The sequence below is a fragment of the Glandiceps talaboti genome, chromosome 11, assembly GCF_964340395.1.
Source record: "Glandiceps talaboti chromosome 11, keGlaTala1.1, whole genome shotgun sequence".
Lineage (NCBI taxonomy): Eukaryota > Metazoa > Hemichordata > Enteropneusta > Spengelidae > Glandiceps > Glandiceps talaboti.
In genome coordinates this window covers 382,310-395,705 of record NC_135559.1, presented here as the reverse complement: position 1 = coordinate 395,705, position 13,396 = coordinate 382,310, and the positions used below count along the sequence as shown (strand labels likewise).

At 32.8% G+C, this 13,396-nt stretch overlaps 1 protein-coding gene across 1 annotated transcript in view; it reads right to left on the bottom strand.

Moving 5' to 3' along the window:
• Positions 1-13,396, bottom strand: part of LOC144442393 (unconventional myosin-XVI-like) — a 44,311-nt gene that overhangs the window by 6,400 nt on the left and 24,515 nt on the right. The window contains exons 10-24 of the mRNA XM_078131727.1: positions 13,065-13,358; positions 9,742-9,856; positions 8,697-8,844; positions 8,185-8,293; positions 7,342-7,531; positions 6,599-6,807; positions 6,025-6,174; positions 4,802-4,972; positions 4,054-4,129; positions 3,428-3,603; positions 2,699-2,773; positions 2,245-2,450; positions 1,639-1,741; positions 1,252-1,348; positions 511-721 (exon numbers count right to left, since the gene is read on the bottom strand). Coding sequence (XP_077987853.1) covers positions 511-721; positions 1,252-1,348; positions 1,639-1,741; positions 2,245-2,450; positions 2,699-2,773; positions 3,428-3,603; positions 4,054-4,129; positions 4,802-4,972; positions 6,025-6,174; positions 6,599-6,807; positions 7,342-7,531; positions 8,185-8,293; positions 8,697-8,844; positions 9,742-9,856; positions 13,065-13,358 — 2,330 coding nt within the window. The remainder of the gene's footprint in view (positions 1-510; positions 722-1,251; positions 1,349-1,638; positions 1,742-2,244; positions 2,451-2,698; positions 2,774-3,427; positions 3,604-4,053; positions 4,130-4,801; positions 4,973-6,024; positions 6,175-6,598; positions 6,808-7,341; positions 7,532-8,184; positions 8,294-8,696; positions 8,845-9,741; positions 9,857-13,064; positions 13,359-13,396) is intronic.

The following is a 13,396-nucleotide window of genomic DNA, read 5'->3' as shown; positions in this document are numbered from 1 at the left end:
TTTCACTAGCAATTTGAACAAAATTTGAAACGATAAAACAAAGTATATTTAGCGTTTTTTGGACCAAGTATATTATAGGATATTGTACACTTCCACTCTCTTCAAAGAGAAAACTATTTGAGGTGGTCTAATAAAGTAGAATGCACCAGGAGACCAACCTCCACTGCACATATTATAAGCTCAGACCACTAAAAGAAGTAACTTTTCAATGAATGTTTACTTTTAGGCTTTCTATTGAAACTGTCACCATTACTCCGTGAAAAGTTTCTAATTTTCGAAATCTCTACCTTTTTTTGTTGTGAAGTATGCATCATAATTATCATATGCTTATTATCATACCACAAACAAAATGTAATAACTTACTTTTTAAGTGGATATTTTCTACTCATGGCTGTCTGAATGTCGAAATTAGCTAAAGAACTGAAATTATTATTCAATCTTAAATACTGCACATTTTGTCTGAATGTACAACTGACTGACCTCCTACAAAAGGTCAAATTGAGGTCATACCTGATGTTTTCTTCCTCTTCAACTGCGATATCAATAATTTCTTTCTCAAGTCTCCTAGCAATGTCAAGTTCATTTAAATACTCCAATTCTTTGTTGACAGGTTCTTGTTTCTTTTCAATCTCAGAAAGAAATTTACTGACAAAGGATTGTTGGCGTCTGGTCAGAGAGAGCTGACGATGGAACTTCCTTCGACTTAGGAATCCTCTGATCACTGGTGTGAAAAAGAATTCCAATGAATAAAATGAATATTGACACAACAATTAAGTACTTCCTTACATTGTATGTTTTAAACAAGAGCACACAATTAGTCACTTGGGTTCTTATTTACTTATGGAAATGAAGAAATGTTGCTTATGTAAGAAAGAAAATCTATGTTCAAGGATTGTTATGAAAATACGGGAATGTGTTCTTTTTTACTCTAAATTTCTTTTAGCTGATTTTAATAGATGAAATAATTTTTGAGAAAAATATTAATGCGTGCCACAGCTAATGTATGACATTCACATGTAAATTCTGACTTTCTACCGTTATTGACATCAGATTAATAGACATTGAATCAATACAGAAATATGGTGATACATTAGTGTACTGTATTATATCAAAATGTTCTATTTGCAAAAGCAAAGTACAGCAAAAATATCAAAAATTGTCTTTCTGCTGATAGATTAAAAATAACTTTTTTTAAAGTCATAAGTTTCTTGCTCTATCTCTTAGTATATCTGCTCTTTTATTCCAACCTACCTTTTTGACAGATCTTCAACCTTTTCTCTGCAATACAACAAGCTTGGTTTAGTTTCTCTATTTGCCAGTACTTGAGGAACAGTTTACTTCTTCCAATCTGAAGGAGAATGAATGAATGAATGAATGAATGAATGAATGATTAAGTCATAGAACAAAGTGTTCACTATTTCACGATATTCATATACATATATGTCTGTCCGTCGGTCTGTCTGTCGGTCAGTTGGCCAAGTATCATAACTTCATGGTTGGTATATGTACTAGCATAGAACTAGAATAATATCTATACCAACAGTGTGATTACTTTGGCTCTTAGAAGTGTTAGTCCTGAAATGTCAGATATTTTCAACTCTATTTTTGGACTGAGGACATTTGATGTGACAGACCCACCTGCCATTCCTTCAGTTTGCAGTACTTGAGTACATTGATACACATATCAATCTCTGACATTTCCCTCTTCCATGGCACACTACTTAGTTTCAATAAGGCATATCTGAAACACAGAAAACAGAATAATTATTTCAAACATGATCAGAATTATAATACCATTTATACATATAATTGTTCATGTCATTTGACAGCTATCAGTAAAACTGAGCATACTTTACTATGATGTGAGGACCGAGCATATTCATTAACAAATTATTTGACAAATTGAAAAATATATCAACCCAGGTATTTCTCCAAATTTGGGGGTCCTCACGTGATGCTTGCAAAGTTGACACTGAAATATTAATATGATGTATTCATCCTCCCATAAATTCTTTTACTTTTTGTAAAATGTCAAATTGTTAGAGAAAAATTAACTAAACTTTCTAGAAACTCTACAAATGGAATTCTAGATACTCTACACATGGAATTCTAGAAACTCTACAAATGGAATTCTAGAAACTCTACAAATGGAATTCTCATAGGATATCCTTGCCTTCGTATCTTACCTTTCTAGAAACTCTACAAATGGAATTCTCATAGGATATCCTTGCCTTCATATCTTACCTTTCTAGAAACTCTACAAATGGAATTCTCATAGGATATCCTTGCCTTCGTATCTTAGTTGTCTCTAATACACCAGTGTATCGTAACTGAGCAATCACGTACTCTGGTGTAAATGAATTTGGTACTTTACCAATACTGGGCTTAATACATCGTATGAAATGAGGTGTGGAGTTAGTGATCTTATCCATCAGTTCTGCCAATGAATTCTGAAAATGAAACAAAGTGAATTATTTTCACAAAGGTGTGTGAAATGTCAGATGACAACTACGGATGACTTTATAACAGTTCATTGATTATAATTTTACAGCAATAATTATTAACAAGAACTATTTCTTTTTCATAAGTTTTGTTTTTGGTATTGTGATGTTATGGTTTTCAACAAATCTTTTCACAAAGCTCTCTGGTCAAAGTAAATGGTAAATATTGAGAAAAGAATGCTTTTTTCCTACTCTACCTTGAAATGAAAAGCAACTGTAGAAGGACCTTTCCTCTCTGTACCAACCACAGGCCTTTGTCGTTTGTTGATATTCTGTGGCTGAAACAAAATAACAACAGTCATGAATATCTGAATTGATGATTCCAGACAAAATAACCAGAATCCATGATATCTGACAGGAATGTCTACCGCCCTCTATGGTGATGATGACATATTCACATTCTGTTTCCAAACAGTCCAAAGTTTACAATCTTCACTATTACAAGTACAAAGTCATGAATGAAACATGAATATTCATACACTGGAAGAACAAATTTTCGGAACAACATGCCTTTTCATATATATTTCTCAACATTGTTTTCTCTATTGTACAAATCATAAATGAATTTTAATATTCAGTAAATACATGTAGGAGATGCAAATGTCATCCCTTACAGTGTAAACCTGGTAGAAATCAAACATTCAATGAAAATTGAAATCTATGGATTTATTACAAATAAATATTACCTCCAGTTTAAGATATTTATTCCCTGCCATGAAAATAGTGCTAAACTGTCAATAGTACAATTATCAACTAACACTTAGTGCACATTTTGCAGATGAAGATCAATCACACACACCTTTGGAAAGTTTAGTTGAAGAAGAAGACCATCAAAAACATACAATATTCAAAATAAACAGATCAAATTTTTCAACTATAAACACACACAACCAATATTGTTACAATGATTTGACAGGCTATCTCACCCTTGCAGTCTCATTTTGAGATATCCTTTTCTTTCTGAAGAAATCAAAAGGTGACATCTGTGTGTCCTTCTCATTAGATAATTTTCGTGATTGTCTCTGTCTTGCACTGGGTGCTAAAGATCCTGTTCTTGTTAACCTGGACTGGAACATCTCTCTGATCAAAAGACTACTGCTAGCTATAGACAAAATTGTAAAAAGGTTGTTTTTAATTTCTTTAATAATTTCAATAATATCCATTTTGAACATAATTTTTGTATGTTACTGTTTTTGACAGTAAGTTTGTTGTTGTTATTGTTGTTGTTGTTGTTGTTGTTGTTATTGTTGTTGTTGTTGTTGTTGTTGTTGTTGTTGTTGTTGTTGATCATTTACCTTACTGTATCCTCTGAAGGTTAAGTTGAGTAGCAATGTTTACTTGTAAATACAACAACTCTGGGTTATCTTTATCCTGCAAGTTTCAGGTCAAGATCAAATGAAACAATAACCCTAAGAAGTATATAACTTATGACCTAAATTCAATGGTATTTCACTTTGAAGCCTGTCATCCTTATAAATGATAAAAAGTGAAAGATCAAAAACTTATAAAAGATAAAAAGTGAAAGATAAAAAGTAAAAGATCAAAAACTTACTTTTCATTGTGAACTGTATAGAGTTAGGTAGTGTATCTCTGTTTTTGTTTAACACACCTTTTAAGTTATAAACCACCTGTTGAAGAAAACAAATGGACGTCTTTGTCATAATCATTTCAAACTTTCACATTGTATTTGTTCAAACCCATAAATCAATGGCACCTCTTTCAATGATTACTATTTTGATATTAATGGAAAATGAGAACAAAAACTCAGCCAGATGTGAACTAAAAATGATCCATTAGTCTAGTTTCTCAATATTAAACTGACTTGAGATCTAACAGAATTATACACAATGTATTGTAAAGATTATTGTAGTACCTACCAATTACAAAAGACAATTACTATGCAAATGACTTTAATATCATCAATTACACACCAAACTTTATGAATTTAGAAGTTACAATGTAGCATTCTGAAGATATTGCCTAATTACCAAAAATTGTTTATGCAAATTTCTCTTATTCATAGGACGTTTACCAAACCTAATCAGTTCTCCACATTGGCTCATAGAATCCATAAACCAAATTTCATTTCAAATTAGTCAGGTGTTCTTGAGACAGAGACAGACAGACAGACAGACAGACAGACAGACAGACAGACAGACAGACAGACAGACAGACAGACAGACAGACAGACAGACAGACACCTAGTATCTTTTTAAGATCCCCCTTCGGAAGCTAAAATTCCTGAAAAATATTTTGATATCATCATCCTTCACACATAGACAGAAGTATCTGTAGTATACCTTGCCAGCATAGTGCATAATAGCAAAGGACACACCACCATCTTTAGGAGCAAAATAAACACTGGTTGCCATCCTTCCTGGCCCGCTGTGTAACTTAGTTGCTAAGGACTCATCTGTTGCCTGGGGAAAGTGACTTTCTTCATCCAGTATTGCTAGGATACCACTGTGTCTCTATAAAGGAAATGATGAAAATAAAGGTGTTTGAGATGAGTTTTGCTAAACTATACTAGACACATACTGACTAATAATTATAGCTGTGTTTTGATCTTACATCAATGACAAATTCATTATTATTACAAAAATAATCTATTCTTCAATGATGCTGTATTGATCACCGTGGCAACTGAATTATTCATTCTTCAAACATGACACTGTAGTGATTGCCATGGTAACTGGTCATTCTTAGATAATGTAGCAGGTGGAAGTGATGTTAAGATTAACATCTCCACATGATGTCTATTGTGTGTTTGTATTCAATGTCTTATATAACTATTCACAGGCAGTGTGTATCTATACGCTATTTCGACAAGTGAAAAATCTTATCAAATTTCACTAAAAAAGGTAGTATTGATATTGATGAAGGTTCAACTGTGTAGATTAAAACTATGCTAGAATCCCATGACATGTTAGTGTCGGTAGGGCATACTTGGGGTGTTTGCACAAGTGTTTGCAACGTTCTCTGTACTAGTTATTTAAGTGCAGCAGTAAACACTGCAATCACAAGTGCAACTACCCCCCAGTACCCACACTAACACCAACACAGCATGGAGCTCTGTTATTATTACTACATCTGTGATATTACATGTACATGTACAAATGTATGCTTCTCCAAAACCTCAAGTGAGTATCGGTAGTCATGTGATTCCAGGTACATGGAATAACAATAATTTAACCAATCAGAAACCATACTAAGTAGTCACATGACTCCAGGTACACGGAATAACAATAATTTGACCAATCAGAAGTCATACTAAGTAGTCACATGACTCCAGGTACACGGAATAACAATAATTTGACCAATCAGAAGTCATACTAAGTAGTCACATGACTCCAGGTACACGGAATAACAATAATTTGACCAATCAGAAGTCATCATAATTACCAAATATAATTCAAGCAATAATGAAAGATATTTGCAAAGCAACTTCAATTTCAAATTAGTGCCAGCCATTTTCATAACTTTAAAGTACAAATTCAAATTGAAATACTTTATTTACACTAACCGTTAGAAAGAGATCCACAATGTGTTTATTACTGGTATAGTGAATCTTTTCCAGTCTGACACCTTCCCTTTCACATTCCTCTTGTTCCCACTGGAATATATGCTGATTAAAATAATGCTGTAACTGCTCATTGGCTAGGTTGATACAGATCTACAAAATATTTGAATATTCATGAGTGAAATTGATACATATATGCTGATTAAAATAATGCTGTAACTGCTCATTGGCTAGATTGATACAGACTTACAAAATACAAGGTAAATAATTTGCATATTCATGACCAAAAATGGATCATATACAAGTAATTGCCTACTTAGGAGAGAATCTGACAAACAAATAGATGAATATTTCAGGCATGAAACAGGAACACACACAAATGAGACAAAGTGGTCAATGATGGAATTTTCTCCTAAAAAGCCAACTAGAGTGTGAAATTAGTTGTGAATTTTATAGTCCATTACACCCTTCAACCTACTTGTAATCTACATGATGTAATGTGTACCTGCAACATTTAGTGTCTAAGGCATAATTAAACAAACTGACACATTTCCACAAAATAAAACGATCATGTTACCTGTTCAAAACTGTTTCTTGAGAAATTTTCAAATCCAAATATATCCAGGACTCCTACTGCAAGTGATGGCCCACTGTTCTCTAACGGTTGTAACATTTGATTTACGTTATTGACAATCCAACCAAACAAACGCCCATACAAAGCCTTGGCTAGGGCATCTCTGCAGTCATTAGCTTGTGTAACATTACGGTCTCTACGAATAGTCTCACCTGGAATGAAACAAATAATACTTTAAGTTATAACTCAGATTTATTTGGCAGTGCATACTTTTCATATTTTGGGTCCATAACAACTGGTCACCCACTTTAGTTTTAATGTATGTGAATGAGAAGTAAAATCACCAATCCTGTCTTACAAGTAAGCATACATAATCTCGCTGTGACAGTTTCTCACTTATTTTGGTGATGTAGGACCAAAACTTTTTGATCCTAAATCACTTTCAGAAAATGTCAATATTTTCATTTTATAAAATATGAGTCAAAACGTTCAAAGTTACGTCTACTCTTCCCAGTTTTTCATAACTTATGTTTCCACAATCATATTTTTTTTTCCAATTTTTTTCTTCATTAGTCAGGAAGACACAAGTGACCTAAGAGTTTTGTCACTTCTGTCAAATATTGGACAATTATATCTCATTTTGAGTTTCTAGATTGGTTACACTATAGAAGTGGTATAGAAGTGACAAAATAATCCAAAACTTAAATGAAAATCTAGATAATGATTTCACTATATCATATACCAACCCCTTGTGACATTGAATTCTGCAACCAATGCAGAGCCAAGTTCTTCTGGAGGAACCTGCAACATATCAGCAACTTTCTCCAAGACATCCATATTAACCAATTTTGCAGCATCTGAAGGGCCATTTGACTGAAATTTCAAATCTCCAAGATGAAGGACAGTGGACAGCGCCCTCATCAGGTTGTCTTCATCCTAGTATTGGTAAATTAAATAGGAAACAAAAAGTTTTAAAGAATCACTTCATAGTCCTTGACTAAACAGTAAGATCTAAATTCATTACAGTGATGTCATTTGATTTATGATACACAATAAATCACAAAACAGAAGCAGGAAACTTTTTCCATCATGTCCTGTATATATTACGATGCAATGATTTTGTGAGACTATAACATGCTGTGTCATTCCTACTTAATCAACCTTCTGTAAGAGTAAGGCCTATGTGGGCATCCAAACACATTATTTTACAGACTATGATTTTCTTGCACACCAATAGGGATACCCCAATTCAGTCAATATGCAGATTAGATAATTATGCAACAACTATAGCCTGTAAAGTTTACCAAATAAAACACAATAGGGATGACCCAATTCAGTCAATATGCACCAACTATAGTCTGTAAAGTTTACCAAATAAAACACAATAGGGATAACCCAATTGTCAGGGTCTACAACATAACTTTCACTCCCTGAACTTCTCATGCATTACTATAGGTGTGTGTGAAAATAAATCAACTTTCTTGTTCAATTTTTAAAATTTGACCCTCTAGCATGCAGTAAACAGCTACTGTAGGTACAAGAATTGAATTAATATGTAAATTAGATGATGCCATGACAACAGTACTTACATCTCTTGTAAATCCAACTGCTCTGAGACATTCTCTAATTTCATTAAATTTCTCTCTGTTGTTTTGTGTCATGACATTTTTTAGGTTTTCACCACTTCCTGTCAAATACCTGAAATTAAAAAAAGAATTCACAATATAATAAGATTGTGTGATTTTGTCCCATTTCTTGTATTTGGAATGTTGCCACAAGCAATAACATCATTTGGCACATGTTTTCCAAAACAAATGAAAACTAGATCAATGTATACAGAACACACCTATTTCGGTACTAGTGAAATAGTAGCACTAAATACATTGGACAAAAAGATAAAAAATTAGAAGAAAAAAAAGAACTGTAAAAATTTTACCACTCTGTTACTCATTTTCTCAAGAGTTTTTTGTTTTTGTTTGTTTCTTGTTTGTTTTTTAGGCATCCTCTCTACATATTAAATCAAGTTAACACTTCTGTCCATACAGCTTCCATTATTGATGTTTTACACTGATAAACACAAACAAAGATGTGATTGACTTGCCTGTGTTTGAAAGGAGATTCCAAACCAAACTTTCTATATTCATCTGGTGATAGCCCAGCAAACATCAAATAAAATATATGAAAATTCCTCTCTCCCTTATTTTGATACACAACCCTGGACTTCTCAAGCAGGTATTCATGAACTTTAGCTGTAACAGATGTAAAGAGATTAATATTCAAATTAATAAGATGGCAAAGGTGTTACAGCTCAGTATTCAAATTAACTAGATGGTTATTCCTTCCTCCTTTGTTTTGATACACAATTCTCAAGTATGTATTCATGAACTTTAGCTGTAACAGGTGTAAAGAGAACAATATTCAAATCAGTTAGATGGAAAGCTGTAAAAGATTAAATGTTCAAATTAATAACATTGAACAGATGTAAAATGAAGAATATTCAAATCAACATTTTGGGCAAGTAATGTATAAATTCATGACATGATAAATACTATTACATGTTTGTAATGATTAAATCACATTATATTGTCCATTACTGGGACAATAATTAGCATATGGGCAAAACAAAATAATGACCTTTCACCCTGAACATAGTAAACTGATCTCAATACTTCAACATGGATATTATCAAATAGGCAGCATTCTTCATTTATTCAAAATTTATTTGTAAATATTACCCCAAAAGACACAAATATGATATGAATATTATGATAATTATGTACTATCCTATATTATATGCCCATCGTTCGCTTCACTGTATGAAGTAATTAGCTGCCATTTTCATGTAACTTTTTCTGCCATTTTTTATTCAACTTTACTCATTGGTATACAACTATATCAATGATTTGATGACAATTGACATCATTGAACATCCACAGTGTACAACAGCATGACTCTTCTAAGCCATGTTTATAAGTTTTGTTTCAGAGAGGTTCCACATTGCAAAACTGCAAAAATGACATTTCTGGTCCCCTACATATACAGAAACACAGCTAAGATAAAACCAGCCTTGAGAGCAGCAGAATAAAGTGTTCTTACCTCCCTGTAAGATAAAACAAGCCTTGAGCAGGAGAATAAAGTGTCCTTACCTCCCTGGACTTTACCATCCATACTAAACATCAATTCAAGGTATTTGCCAAATCTACTAGAGTTATCATTCATGGCTGTCTGTCCATTACCAAAGGCTTCTAATAAGGGGTTGACCTGGAAGGTAATAAACATGATATCTCCTAGTCAATTACATAGCTGGGTAATATATAGTATATCTGTATATCTGTATATCTGGGCAGTTTGATATATAATATATGTAACTCCTCTTTATGACTTTGTAAAAATTATTTAGTATATTTTATTCATGGTGTAATTCTTTACAGAAAAAATGCTTTCTAAATTATTTGAAATTCAAAATGAGTTAGTTTGACTGTTATAGGAGCATGCATTGTTTTAGTACAGGGTATACACTCCTACATGTTTGTAGCAGAAGTTATTAAAAAACAGGGTATACACTCATAGAGCTGTAGGCGTCTTCTGAATAATAAGTTATTATAATACATGGTATACACTCCTAGATCTTTGAGTGTCTTCTGAACAATAGTTATTATAATACATGGTATACACTCCTAGATCTTTGAGTGTCTTCTGAACAATAGTTATTATAATACATGGTATACACTCCTAGATTGTTAAGTGTCTTCTGAATAGTAGTTATTACAGAACAGGGTATACACTCCTAGATCTTAGGTAGAGAGTGTCTGAATGAAAATGATGATTAATATTATGATGTACATAGCATGTCAAAGGTTAAAGGTCAGAGGTTAGCATAACTACAAATGTGTGTTATATGGGACGTTACACTTGAGGTACTCTTAGCACATTTAGATGATTGAGATATCCTGCAACTCACCACCGTAGTTAAGAGAAAACTCTTTTGTCATTTGAGGAAGAAGAAAAATGTTAAATGCTATGTAATAACCAGGTACAAATGTACCAACAAAGGCACACACCATGTTAAACCCTGTACCAAGGGTAATTTATGTATATCTATCAATAAACCCTTTACCAGGGGTTTATACATAACTATCGATAAATCTTGTACCAGGGGATAATGGTAACAGGGGATAACTGAGTTGCTGGTTACATTTGTTTCTAACTGAAATAAAGTCAATGATCTATTCAGCTGATTTCTGATCCTCACAGCCATCTTCCTGCAGTCCTTAGGCAGTGCAAGACTGCAACATTACTGCAGCATTACTACTACTTAACTGAAAGTCACGACTGCTGCTGCACTGACATTCACTCAACTATTATAAACAGTGCTGACTTTCATTCAGGCAGCAGTCTTGAATTTCAGTCAAATAGCAGTCTTGAATTTCAGACCTGCAGCAGTACTGAATCCTCTTGGCTGCCACAAATCTGCTGCAGTCATGTGACAGCACTGCATATATGACTGGATTTTATTTCCTGTGCATACACTCCAACAGTAATCATCATCATCATCACTAGTATAAACACACTTGAAAAATACAATAAATGGTTTTCAAAAATTCACAAATCACATACATAACTATTAACAATAAATACTAACAAGGAAATTCTGCATGCAAGACATTCTATCCATGCATTAAATAAATTACATCAGCACTGATCATGATTGGTGATGTAACCAGGTATCATATTGTACATGACAATCAATAAACATGATAATGATACAACTAAAACATTGAGGGCTTGCCGAATGACTACATGTGTATCATACACATTTTATGTTCCCTATCAACAATTTAGATAGATAAGAAGCAGGCTTCCCACAGACCACTCAATACAAATATAAACAACATTATCCCACCCCTACTGATACACACACACACATACACACACATCAGCCTTGGAACAAACAAGCTATTGAAAGTCATCACATTGCAGGCTCAGATTTTGACACATACATACAAGTGTACTGATTCCAAGCTACAAATGATTTGTGTTTGCACATACAGTGTTTGCTTGTCGACAGGACTGTGGTGTTGTTTATAGTCCTTGGTTGCATGACAAGAATTTCTTTATATAGGATATTCATGATTGTAGGCAAAAGGAAATTTTTTTATAATGTACAACATAACTATATCTTTAAATGTAAAACATTTGCAACCTTGACTCTTTTTCAATCTTAACTTCTACACCATATATCCATCAATATTGTAACTCTTTGATAAAAAATTAAACAAAGCAGACACAACATAGATTTTACGATAAAAGGTACAAGTTTCATATGTTAGCTTTTACATAGTTAATATTACCACTATTCCACAGTATCACAGATTACCACATCCATGAAGACATTTTGTTACTATGACAACATATCACCATGGTTACCATACCTGTTTAATTTTGGCATTCATCATACTAGGTTCCCATAGAAATTTTGGCATATCAAACTGGATGAAAACATATGTATTTAGTGTATCAAAGGAAACATTTGTTCCAAACATAAACAAACTTGAAAATTGTTACCTGGACTTTTGTTTACTTTGATACAATGATTTACCAACACAGATGAATTTTCATTTTAAGACACACATTTTTGTATTTTGCATGACAAGAAATAAATAATATGATAAGCTTTTTGCAGACGACGTTTTCCTCCATAGTAATTTCTGCAAACATTTTAGTTCATTTTTTTCATACTTTTTCACAATTTCTTTGTATTGTAATTAGTATATGTTTTATTCTACATAAAATATTGAAACAAAAAAAATAAAAAAAATAAAAAAGGGACTTATGAGACTGTTTTGGAAATTTGCCATTCAATTTATTTGTCACGTAAACAACATCAACACTGAGTTGGCAGGAAATGAAACGATACCAAAAACTAAATAAAGGAAAGATTTGAAGAAATTGTTAAAATCTTAGATGCTGAATAAAACTGATAAAATATAAACTAGTTGATAAGCAAATGACATTGCTAACAATATATGACATCATCAATTATGTGAATGGTATCATCAATTATGTAAATGATGTTATCAATATGTAAATGATATCAATTATGTAAATTGTGTTATTAATATGTAAATGACATCAATTATATATATAATGTTATCAATATGTAAGTGACATTATCAATATGTAAGTGACATTATCAATTATGTAAATGACATCAATTATGTAAATGATGTTATCGATATGTACTTATGTAAATGATGATACATAAATTATGTAATACACAAGTTTAGATCAGCTTTGGAAGAGCACCATGAATAGTAAGAAGTTTGAGATGGTATAAATAAGTTAATTTGGAACACTGCATGTCTATCACCCTACACACAATAATAGTCTAGAGTGGCTACAACTTTTGTCTTACAGCATTTTCTATTCACTTGTGCGGTGGTAGATATCAATATGTGGGGCAGCTTACCTGCTGAATTTTATTCGTCAAGAACGTTTCTTCACTCCTAGCTCTTGTAAGTAAATGTTGAATGAAATATTTGCAGGATTCTGTCTTTCCTGCTCCACTTTCACCACTGATGACACAGCACTGTGATCGCTGTGTTCTCTGTAGTGACTGATAGGCCCAATCAGCAACGGCATAAATGTGGGGACTCAGTTTTTTACGATCGTAAATATCTTTGTACATGAGGGATGCTTTCATTGAGTAAATAGGCAGTTCTTTGAATGGATTTACAGAGATAAGGATGTCTCCTACATATGTCTGCAAACAAACAAAACAAACAAAGGAATATTCACTAG